At 46.4% G+C, this 12,733-nt stretch overlaps 1 protein-coding gene and 1 long non-coding RNA gene across 2 annotated transcripts in view; one reads left to right on the plus strand and one right to left on the minus strand.

The window, feature by feature from the left end:
• The window catches only part of LOC134911219 (uncharacterized), a 29,061-nt gene extending 20,236 nt beyond the window's left edge, over window positions 1-8,825 (plus strand). Inside the window, exons 2-3 of the long non-coding RNA XR_010176409.1 lie at window positions 1,558-1,730; window positions 8,659-8,825. This is a non-coding gene — a long non-coding RNA (uncharacterized LOC134911219). The remainder of the gene's footprint in view (window positions 1-1,557; window positions 1,731-8,658) is intronic.
• The window catches only part of RAB6B (RAB6B, member RAS oncogene family), a 120,517-nt gene that overhangs the window by 62,300 nt on the left and 45,484 nt on the right, over window positions 1-12,733 (minus strand). The window contains exon 5 of the mRNA XM_063915550.1: window positions 10,123-10,234. Within this exon, the coding sequence (XP_063771620.1) occupies window positions 10,123-10,234 (112 nt within the window). The remainder of the gene's footprint in view (window positions 1-10,122; window positions 10,235-12,733) is intronic.

Below are 12,733 nucleotides of genomic sequence, written 5' to 3' on the forward strand. Positions count from 1 at the left end.
CCACCCCCCCGCAGAAGTGCAAAGGCATCGCACAGCGGCAATGCCTTTGCACTTCAAGAGTAGCTCCCATCCAGTGCAGCTTTAGCGTGTGACTTCACCGCCATGGCCCGCCCCCCCAACGGTCCGGCCACGCCTGCGTTGGCCGGACAACGCCGCCGTCCAGCCCCCTCCCGCCCAGCGACCGGCTCTGCCTCAGAGGCGATCGCTAGGCAACAACGACTGCCATGCGCCTGCGCACTGCAGCGCATGTGCCGTTCCGACCCAGTCGTTGCGCTGCGACAGAGGCGATCACTAGGCAACGACGGCATCCGCACTACGGCGCCGGCGCATACGCAGTTCCGACCCGATAGCTGCGCTGCGTGATACTGCAGCGAGCGATCGGGTCAGAATGACCCCCCATGTGCTTAATTCGCATCACTAATGTGACCAAAACATTGCTGCTGTGTGTCATTCTAATGCTAATTTGGTTAAAAAATCAAAAGAATGAGACCAATTTCAGTGACCCACTCCATGCATCCCACAATGCAGCGCTGCGCTTTATACTAACTCCAATGTGACAAAAATGTTCATCCTATAGTCCCCAGGATACTGTAAACAGGTTTGAATGCATTTATGATGCAAATAAGATACAAAATTCTGAAATAAGTCTGAAATGAAAAATGGGGCCGGGTGTAATGATGGCCGAGTTCGGTGGCCAAACGGGATGATGTTTTTTTAAAGGGGCAATCACTTACAAGGCATGGTTTTGCCTTGTAAGTGATTACCCCTTTAACAAAAGTCAGAGTTTAGCCGGCATCCCGCCCAGCCGCCAAACTCGCCCATCATTACATCCAGCCCATAGGCTTTTATGGGATCCATTTAATTTGCCGGCTGTCGGGATCGCGACGGTCAGGATACCGACACCGGAATCCCACCAGCCAGCAATGCCGCCAGCTGGAATACCGGCATGACAGGTCTATTCCCACTCGTAGGTGTCCACAACACCCATAGAGTAGGAATAGATCCTGTGGCGAGCCACAGAGCCAGCAGCGCGGCGAGCACAGCGTGGGTAGCGCAGCAAGCCCATAAGGGGACTCTTTGCGCTCACCCCGCTGCTGGTGTGATAATTTTATGGATTCTGATCCAGTTCAATTAGGAAACAACACTATAACTCTTACTAATTGCCAATATACCTTTTATCTAGCATATCCTAAGTACACTACTGTACAACGTCTCCACCAGACAGGGTAAAATAATGTTTATTATCCTGGATCCTCCTCTCACTGCTCTGTGAAGATAATTCACTTTAGATGGTTACACGGTCACATTTAATTAATTAATTAACAATCATAACATATTTTACACATGGAATAAAACAATGCTTTGAATGAAGATTTATATCCCTGCAATTACTATCTAAGTGCTGGCCAGGCACTGTTATAAGGCTAATCCTAAGATATTTATGCAGAACTGCAATTCAATGAAGGATATGTCTCGGTAGCTCCTACAACTGGTAGTTAGTTTTTTATTCTATTCCTCTTTATAGTGACACTATTAATTCTGTACTCAATTGTCTAGGTCGCTGCCTTCTGTTTACATGGACTCTGCGATGATTGCCGGATGAACTTGAATGTAGCAAGCCCGGGCCTGAAGATGATCCTGGTCGACGTGAAGACTACGGTTACACTATGCTTTCTCTCCTCCAAATCAGCGGTCTCTTAACTTCTGCCTTGCTACTGTTAGAAGCGTAGGTGAGTAATTATTCCACTGTGCACTATGAAGATGTCTCCTAAACCCGGTACAGGGCTGGTGAGGGATAGCAATCACACCCGCCGTTATTAATTTGCGGGGTACAGGGTACCTAGCTCAGAGTTTGGGGTATTAGTCTTTACTATTCTTGTCTCACAGCTCAGAGTTTGGGGTATTAGTCTTTACTGCTCTTGTCTCACAGCTGTATAGTTTAGGTGATATAGGACTGCACTGTACACTGCCCGTGGTGTTTTCCCCGGGACTGCTACCAATAAGCTGATTTCCAGTGCTGATATATAGTGCAGGATACTGGAAGCCTATAGTTCACTGTCTCTGTCCATTGACAACTTTAACTGTCCCTATATCTAACCAGACAGATTAGATATGATTTTCCTTTTATTCTGCAGGATTAATCCTTATTTTTACAGAGTCTATGTGGCAAGTGTAAGGAATAATGTTTTAAACGACCAATAATGTCAGTGAAGGCTGAATATAAAACTCTTGCTAGGGACCATTCATTCATTTACCTTGTCCCAGTTGTGTTGCTTGTGAATAGCCTCCTATGGCCATATAAGGTCCTTTTATCCGCTTTCCTTTTAACTGACCCCTGCTGTCAAGGGGCGGGATATAGGACTCCGCCTTCTTGTATGCTCCTCCCGACCAGTTCCGCCTTCTTGGATGCCTCTCCAGCACCTCCGGTCCCCGTCTCAGCTTTGCCCTACACCCCGGCTCCACGATCACCGCTGCGGCTCCGTCTCCTCTCAACTCCTCTCTGGACCACCCGCTGCGATCCTCCCCGTGCCCGCTACGCAGCTCTCTTCTCCCCCAGCGGCGCCCGAGGCTCCTTAACCGCTCTCCCACGAGCCGCTGGTAAGTCCAGATCGCGCTGGTGCTCCGTCTTGGGCCGTTGTTGTCCTCGAGTCTTTGGCCCTTGTTTGTATAATGAGGCAGTCATTGGCTCGAGTTCCCTTCTGTGAAGGAAATACTTTGCATGCTATCTCTCCCTCTGTGAGGGCTTCCCAATGTCCATATCCACTAATAACCATCCCCTATACTCTTATACTTTATTTACACAATATTTCATCACTGCTGTCTTATACACTTTAATAAACCAGGTTGTTACATATATCCCTTCTAAAAACATGCGTGTCCCCACGCATAACAATTGGATACCTTGTCGCAATCTACTAACTCTGTGTTTTTTTTTTTTTTTTTTTTTTTTAGTATACACTTTTCATAAAACATGCCAATAGTAGGATAATACCTCCCGAGTATCGTGTATTCAACAACGGTATCATTCCCGGTATCGCAATGGCGGGATACCTTTTGTTCGACGTTCTGATCTTCTAATCTCAAACATGGATGGCTCGGTTTTCGAGTGGCTTGTGGTTGTCAAAGGGTCAGATCTGAGAATGGTAGGTTTTGTCGCAGATGCCCCTGGGGCTGTACCCGTTATTGTCAGGGAGGGAATGGAACTATCCATGAACAGTAGAAGTTGAATGGGATCTTCCAGTGGTAAGTTCCCTATAGACTTCTGTCCCTCGACCACTAGTATATCATCCTGCTGTGGGGGAGTTGGTTCTACAGTACAGATTTTTAATTTATCTCTAGACACTGTGCTGATTCGCCCATCTGCTTCTCGCCGTATTTGATAGGCGTACAGACCTTTAACCGGACTACCCACTATCGTATACGGGGTATTCTCCCACATTGTATCTAATTTACTAGTACGATGAGTTTTCTTCCTCCACACTTTGTCACCAACTTGTAAGGGAGAAGGTCGACTGTGGGCATTGTAACATCTCTCTTGGCGTTGGTGTACGACTTTCATTCTGGCCTCTACAATTTCCTGAGCTGTTTTGATTCGGTGTTGATGCTCTCGGACCCAATCAGTCTGCAGAGAAATGGGCTCACTCATTTCTGGGGACAACTCCAAATCTTTTGGTAACTTGCCCTCTCGACCAAAAAGTAGGAAGAAGGGTGTGAACCCCGTAGAGCAATGTTCGGTGTTATTGTATAAATAGACCAGTTCAGGTAAGAGGGTGGGCCAGTGAGCACGTTTCTCGGCTGATAAGCTTCGCAAAAGTCCGATGATGGTCTGATTGGCTCTTTCACATAATCCATTCCCCTGCGGATGGTAGGCGGTCGTGCGAATTTTCTTGCACCCATACAGGGAGCATAGCTCTTGGAACATTTGGGACTCGAATGCTGGGCCCCGGTCTGTTAAAATTCTTTCTGGATACCCATATAGTCGAGCAAAGTGTCTCAGGAACAGATTAGCTGTAGTTTTGGCGGTCAGGTCTCGGGCTGGTATAACCACCAGAAACTTACTAAAATGATCGGTAATGGTTAGAGCATATTGGAATCCACTATGACTAGGCTCAAGCTTGACATGATCTAAAGCAACAATTTCCAGTGGGCGACAACTTCTGATGGGGTGCAGTAGATCTCTTTGCCTGGCATCTGGCTTCCTCTTGAGGTTACACGTCACACAATCACGGCACCACTTTTCAATGTCGGCCTTCATTCCGACCCAGTAATACCTTCTCCTGAGAACAGCTTCAGTTTTTTGAGTACCGAAATGACCAGACTGGTTGTGGTAGGAATTCAGTACAAAGTCGACTTTTGACCGGGGTACTATGACTTGTGTAATAGGTTGATGGGTGGAAGAGTCTAGGCTGGTGCGAACTATAAGTCCCTGTCTAATTTGGATTCGGTCGCGATGTCGGAGCAACTTTACTAATTCTGGATCCGCTTCATTTCTCTGAGCCTTGCTCAATCGTCCCTGTCGCTGTATGAGGTCCATCAATTGACCCAATACCACATTTGTTTTCTGAACCTTCTCCCAATCAAACGGTAGAGGATCGGGTTCAGGATTCTCTGGTCTGAGAACGGGATGAGCAACAACCGGGTCAGAGGCAACCGCTCGACATGTTGGGTGCATAGGTCGAAACCGAGGGATCTCTACATCTTCGGTGCGGTCTTTCTCTTCTTCCTCTAAGTCAATTGTCGGCAGGCGAGATAGAGCATCCGCATTCCCATTAGACCGACCCTGCCGATAGGTGACAGTGTAGCAAAAGTTTGCTAAACGAGACACCCATCTTTGTTCGAGTGCGCCCAGTCTAGCATTGGATAGATGTGCCAGTGGGTTATTATCGGTGACTATCACAAACGGGGTGGCAGTTAGATAGTTTTTAAATTTCTCAGTAATAGCCCAAATGAGTGCCAGCAGCTCTAATTTAAACGTGCTATAGTTTTCGCCATTCCGTTCAGTCTTACGTAAACCTCTACTAGCATAGGCGATGACTCTTTCCTTCCCATCCTGTATCTGGGACAACACTGCTCCTAGTCCCCGATGGCTTGCGTCGGTGTATACCTGGAATGGTTTGTCATAATCAGGGTAGGCGAGTATAGGAGCTTCAATGAGGGCATCCTTTAACTGATTAAAAGAGCGTTGGTGTTCCTCTAACCATTTAATTGGGGTCGAGCTTCGCTTTTCTTGTCCTGATCTTCCTCGTAATAACTCATGGAGTGGGGCAGCGATTTTAGCAAAATGCTCTATAAACCGTCTATAATAGCCTACGAAGCCTAAGAAACTCCGGACTTCTTTCACAGTTTGCGGTACTTGCCAGTCGCGTACCGCTCTGATCTTTTCCGGATCAGGCTTCACTCCTTCCGAGCTGACGATATGTCCCAGATACTGTACTGCTGGTTTTAACAGATGACACTTGGACGGTTTGAGCTTTAATCCGGACTTGGCCAACTGTATGAATACTTCCTCGAGATGCTGCAGATGTTCCTCATATGTTTTGGAGAAGATAATCACATCGTCCAGATATAGAAGCACCATTTCGAAATTACGATGCCCGAGACAGTGTTCCATTACCCTCTGGAATGTAGCAGGGGCATTACATAGTCCAAAAGGCATCCGATTAAATTCAAACAGTCCCATCGGGGTGGTGAAGGCAGTTTTTTCTCGGTCCTCAGGGGCCATTGGAATTTGCCAATATCCACTTGTCAGGTCCAAGGTGGAGAAGTAGGTGGCTGTCTTTAAGGCTGTTAGTGACTCTTCAATTCTGGGTAGTGGATAAGCATCTCGATGCGTAACGGCATTCAATTTGCGATAGTCTACGCAAAAGCGGAGACTACCATCTTTTTTCCTCACAATGACGATCGGGGCTGCCCAAGGACTGTGACTTTCCCGGATCACGCCAGTTTCTTTCATCTCTGCCAACATAGTTCGAACAGGCTGATACATAGCCGGAGGCAAAGGTCTATGTCTCTCTTTAATAGGGGGATTGATCCCAGTGGAGATATGATGTTGGACATTTTCTGCCAGCCCGAAGTCAGTAGAGTGTTGGCTGAATGCCATGGCATTCCGTTGTACCACCTCCAGTACACCTCTTTGTTGTTCCCTTGGAGTGTCTACATCCCCAATTTGGATATCGCTCCACCACGGCGCCTTGGCCTCATCTTCTGTTGACTGTTCTTGTATTGTTTCCTGATTTGCGGTGGTTACACTTTTCCCCAGTATATCTTGGAAATCCACCCGTACAACACGTGCTACTGGGCAGTGCTTAAAGAGTCGGATTGGGTAGCTATGGGGATTTAGGAGGCGAACTGGTACTCTTCCTCGTTCTACTTTCGCCAAAGTTCGTGCTATGGCGAAGGGCTGTCGTCCCTCTGAGTCACAAGTCTCAATCACAGCCTCGTAGTCTTTTCCCCCTGGCCCGACTCTGGCCTTACACCAGAGAATGTGTTCAGAGTTCGGCGAAAGGATCACCGGTCTCCTATCGGCGACTCTGGCTTTGCCAACTTCTCCTAATGCATTTGTAAACTTCTTATGTCCCTCCAGTAGCCTCACGGTCTGCTGCAGTACCTTCTGTTCCCTGGGAGCTGCCGTTTGCATCTCCATCTTGAGAGCTTCCACAAGTTCATCTGGGCAGTTTTTCAGGACGTTCATACCCAGGATCATTGGTGGTAAATTTTCATTCCAATCCGTAGTCACTAGACACCCCTGCCTGGGGAGCTTGGCCTGTCCAATCTCTAGCTCTGCCTCCCAGTATCCACGGTAAATAATTGGCTGTCCGTTACTCGCAAGTAGTTGTAACCAGGTGGTAGGTGGTGACACTATTTCCCTCTCATTCCAGTGTCTACAAAACTCCGGCAGCCGTATAGTAGTGACTTGCGAGCCCGTATCTAATAGTGCCGTTACTTCTACATTATTTACTCTGATCTTCACACGGGGACACTCACCCACATATCGGGGCCACCATTTCTGTGACACAGGACCTACTATTGTGTCTCCTCCCGAGGGTCGGTCCCTCGCCTCGGGGTCTCTTCGTTTAAATTGTCTTGGGGGCAATTCCTTTCGATATGTCCGGCTTGTAAGCAGCCTCTACAGATGGGTCTTCCCTGTTGGTCGAATTGATCGGTTGAACGCCGACCTGTTTCCCGTGGGACATCCCATCTAGCCCGATTCCTGCCTCCCCGTTCCTGGCGCCAGTCTCGCCGACGAGTTCCGGACTGTTCAAGACGCATGTCCTTAAGTTCCTTCATTATTTCTGTGACGGCATGGGTAAGAACCCCAATCGGATCTTGTCCTACTTGCACTTGTTGGTTGACTACTTTCTTTTTATACATCACTTCAGGCGTCAAGTATGGGTCAACTTCCTCCGGTTCTCCGTTTTCTTCCGAATCAGTGGATGGGGTATACTCCACATCCGGGTTCTGGTTGAGCCCCAGGATATCCAGAACTGTTTCCTTAAATTCTGAGAATTTACATCCAGGGTTCTGTCGCTTACACATGCGAAGTTGGGCTCGGGTGGCTTCACCTTGAGCCCCCTCGATGAACAAGTTAGTAAGGGTTTCATCCACATCCTCTATCGCGTTCGTTGCTCGTGCTTGTATTGCCCGCATGGCCTCTTGTAGTCCTAGGGCAAATTCCCTCAGGGACTCCTGAGGTTGTTGCTTCTTTGCATAGAGACGACTTTTAAGGTCAGCGATGGTCCTGGAGTTGAAGATGCGTTCCAACTTCCTAAAAATGTCCTCCGCCGTTTTCCTCTCTTCTTCTTCCCAAGCTTTGGCTTCTCGTAGTGCCGATCCTTTTAACTGTCCCAAGACTATCTGTACTCTTTGTTCCTCCTTGAGCGGATAAAGCTTGAACATTGAGCGCATCTGATCCTTAAAGTCCCTAAAAGTACTAGTGCCTTTTATCCGGTTATCCCCCGAGTACGTTGGAAGCCATGAAGCGCCAAAATAGTACGGCATTGTGATAGCAGCCGCCTGCGTTGTGGTCACTTCCTTGTTTGATACCTCATTGGTCGGTGTTATTGACCTTTGTCCAGGTGATGCTGGTAATAATCTTCGACTTCTTTGACTCGAAGATGGTGTCGAATTCTGGGGTTCCGTCATCTTTCCACAGTGTTACTTTTACTTCGGATCCTGTTCGTGGACGCCAATTTTTCCTTCTGTGATAATTTTATGGATTCTGATCCAGTTCAATTAGGAAACAACACTATAACTCTTACTAATTGCCAATATACCTTTTATCTAGCATATCCTAAGTACACTACTGTACAACGTCTCCACCAGACAGGGTAAAATAATGTTTATTATCCTGGATCCTCCTCTCACTGCTCTGTGAAGATAATTCACTTTAGATGGTTACACGGTCACATTTAATTAATTAATTAACAATCATAACATATTTTACACATGGAATAAAACAATGCTTTGAATGAAGATTTATATCCCTGCAATTACTATCTAAGTGCTGGCCAGGCACTGTTATAAGGCTAATCCTAAGATATTTATGCAGAACTGCAATTCAATGAAGGATATGTCTCGGTAGCTCCTACAACTGGTAGTTAGTTTTTTATTCTATTCCTCTTTATAGTGACACTATTAATTCTGTACTCAATTGTCTAGGTCGCTGCCTTCTGTTTACATGGACTCTGCGATGATTGCCGGATGAACTTGAATGTAGCAAGCCCGGGCCTGAAGATGATCCTGGTCGACGTGAAGACTACGGTTACACTATGCTTTCTCTCCTCCAAATCAGCGGTCTCTTAACTTCTGCCTTGCTACTGTTAGAAGCGTAGGTGAGTAATTATTCCACTGTGCACTATGAAGATGTCTCCTAAACCCGGTACAGGGCTGGTGAGGGATAGCAATCACACCCGCCGTTATTAATTTGCGGGGTACAGGGTACCTAGCTCAGAGTTTGGGGTATTAGTCTTTACTATTCTTGTCTCACAGCTCAGAGTTTGGGGTATTAGTCTTTACTGCTCTTGTCTCACAGCTGTATAGTTTAGGTGATATAGGACTGCACTGTACACTGCCCGTGGTGTTTTCCCCGGGACTGCTACCAATAAGCTGATTTCCAGTGCTGATATATAGTGCAGGATACTGGAAGCCTATAGTTCACTGTCTCTGTCCATTGACAACTTTAACTGTCCCTATATCTAACCAGACAGATTAGATATGATTTTCCTTTTATTCTGCAGGATTAATCCTTATTTTTACAGAGTCTATGTGGCAAGTGTAAGGAATAATGTTTTAAACGACCAATAATGTCAGTGAAGGCTGAATATAAAACTCTTGCTAGGGACCATTCATTCATTTACCTTGTCCCAGTTGTGTTGCTTGTGAATAGCCTCCTATGGCCATATAAGGTCCTTTTATCCGCTTTCCTTTTAACTGACCCCTGCTGTCAAGGGGCGGGATATAGGACTCCGCCTTCTTGTATGCTCCTCCCGACCAGTTCCGCCTTCTTGGATGCCTCTCCAGCACCTCCGGTCCCCGTCTCAGCTTTGCCCTACACCCCGGCTCCACGATCACCGCTGCGGCTCCGTCTCCTCTCAACTCCTCTCTGGACCACCCGCTGCGATCCTCCCCGCGCCCGCTACGCAGCTCTCTTCTCCCCCAGCGGCGCCCGAGGCTCCTTAACCGCTCTCCCACGAGCCGCTGGTAAGTCCAGATCGCGCTGGTGCTCCGTCTTGGGCCGTTGTTGTCCTCGAGTCTTTGGCCCTTGTTTGTATAATGAGGCAGTCATTGGCTCGAGTTCCCTTCTGTGAAGGAAATACTTTGCATGCTATCTCTCCCTCTGTGAGGGCTTCCCAATGTCCATATCCACTAATAACCATCCCCTATACTCTTATACTTTATTTACACAATATTTCATCACTGCTGTCTTATACACTTTAATAAACCAGGTTGTTACACTGGCATACTGGTAGCCGGGATGTCGCTGCCGATATATTGTCAGCCAGTATCGTGGCCACCGGTACATCATACTGAACCCGCTTTTACAACTGTATGTATGAGAAAACTGAATGCTCTGCGTGACTGCATATTTTTGCTATTAGTACATAACTTTAAACTTGTTCTTACCTTTTGTCTGCTAGATCCGTCTTGTTTCCAACAAGCATTATAATGACATCACTTCCTCGTTCTGTTCTGACATCATCAATCCATTTGGACGTTTGGTGAAAGGAGTTCAGATCTGGGAAGCATACGTGTATATCAGTGTGCAGCAGGTACAAGATCATGTAGGAGCATTACAAACGTATAAACCTCACGTATCTCTCTGTTTATACAATTATGGGTAGACACCATTTCATTTACATTTCTGAGAAAGTATACAAAGCTGGCAACAGAATTTTGCACTCTTGTGCAAAAATAGTAGGATGAATGGCAGAAGACTCGCATGGTATTTGCAAACAATGACTTTGGAACAAAGAGCCTAATTCAGGTTTGATTGCTATTTTGAGAAAATGCAGTTGTTTGCAAATAGATAGCTGCCGCCCAGACAGAAAGAAAAAACGCCCCATGCAAATTTGCGAATGCTTCCCAGATCGCTATCCAGTTGCAGATGCATTCCAAACTCCCGGAACATTGCAGGATCTCTGCCATCTCAGCAATTCTGCGAAGGTCTGAGGCTGCCTTTAGTCTGCGACTGAAATGGGCTGGAAGTGGTCAGCGCTGACATCAAATGCCTTCCCCTAAAACCCCTGGGCACGCCTGCGTTTTTCCAAACACACTCAGAAAATGGCTGGCTTCCTGTCAGTTAAACAGCGGCTGAGTTGCAATTAGGATCTGCATGCGCAGTCGTTTAATAATAATCACTCGATTTGCGTTTTCTTAAAATAGCGAACACAACTGAATTAGGCCCAAAGTATTTTCTTGTGGTGCAATACAGAAGCAGTCTTTCTTATATACAGATGCAATTTATTGTGTAGACTGAAAATGTGTTTATTAGATATTTGCATTTATATGTATATGTACACGCACAGCAATAGCATCTGTGCCACCATTTAAATCCCCCCAAAAAGCACAAAAGAATGTTGTATATCTGGGCTGACTAATTAACGTAATGTAGTTTATTCTCCTGCATACAGCCTGGATTCGTGATCACAGCTCTGAGGAATGTGATAAGAGGAGAATTAAAACATGCTAATAAGATGTTAAAGATCTGCTAATAGCAACTGTTTATTTTCTAATTGGCTGATAGTGTTTTTACTGATTTGAGAAATGAGTTTCCCCATGGGGCATCTCGGTCTGCTAGTGACACACTGCAGTAATCAGCGCCTAGTGACAGCAGCTCCTGTACTGTGGGCACACGGCGAGGGATGAGTAGGACTCCCCCATGCTTAGTAATAAATCCTGGAAGAATGTGCTATTCACATTAGAGATGAGCGGGTTCGGTTTCTCTGAATCCGAACCCGCCAGAACTTCATGTTTTTTTTCACGGGTCCGAGCGACTCGGATCTTCCCGCCTTGCTCGGTTAACCCGAGCGCGCCCGAACGTCATCATGACGCTGTCGGATTCTCGCGAGGCTCGGATTCTATCGCGAGACTCGGATTCTATATAAGGAGCCGCGCGTCGCCGCCATTTTCACACGTGCATTGAGATTGATAGGGAGAGGACGTGGCTGGCGTCCTCTCCGTTTAGAATAGATTAGAGAGACACTTGATTTACTAATTTTGGGGAGCATTAGGAGTGCTCAGTACAGTGCAGAGTTTTGCTGATAGTGACCAGTGACCACCAGTTTTATTTATAATCCGTTCTCTGCCTGAAAAAAGCGATACACAGCACACAGTGACTCAGTCACATACCATATCTGTGTGCACTGCTCAGGCTCAGGCCAGTGTGCTGCATCATCTATTATCTATATATAATATTATATATATCTGTCTGACTGCTCAGCTCACACAGCTTATAATTGTGGGGGAGACTGGGGAGCACTACTGCAGTGCCAGTTATAGGTTATAGCAGGAGCCAGGAGTACATAATATATTATATAGTGAGTGACCACCAGACACACAGTGCAGTTTATTTAATATATCCGTTCTCTGCCTGAAAAAAGCGATACACACAGTGACTCAGTCAGTCACATACCATATCTGTGTGCACTGCTCAGGCTCAGGCCAGTGTGCTGCATCATCTATATATATTATATATCTGTCTGACTGCTCAGCTCACACAGCTTATAATTGTGGGGGAGACTGGGGAGCACTACTGCAGTGCCAGTTATAGGTTATAGCAGGAGCCAGGAGTACATAATATTATATTAAAATTAAACAGTGCACACTTTTGCTGCAGGAGTGCCACTGCCAGTGTGACTAGTGACCAGTGACCTGACCACCAGTATATATAATATTAGTAGTATACTATCTCTTTATCAACCAGTCTATATTAGCAGCAGACACAGTACAGTGCGGTAGTTCACGGCTGTGGCTACCTCTGTGTCGGCACTCGGCAGCCCGTCCATAATTGTATATACCACCTAACCGTGGTTTTTTTTTCTTTCTTTATACATACATACTAGTTACGAGTATACTATCTCTTTATCAACCAGTCTATATATTAGCAGCAGACACAGTACAGTGCGGTAGTTCACGGCTGTGGCTACCTCTGTGTCGGCACTCGGCAGCCCGTCCATAATTGTATATACCACCTAACCGTGTTTTTTTTTTCTTTCTTTATACATACATACTAGTT

The sequence above is a fragment of the Pseudophryne corroboree genome, chromosome 4 (genome assembly GCF_028390025.1).
Source record: "Pseudophryne corroboree isolate aPseCor3 chromosome 4, aPseCor3.hap2, whole genome shotgun sequence".
Lineage (NCBI taxonomy): Eukaryota > Metazoa > Chordata > Amphibia > Anura > Myobatrachidae > Pseudophryne > Pseudophryne corroboree.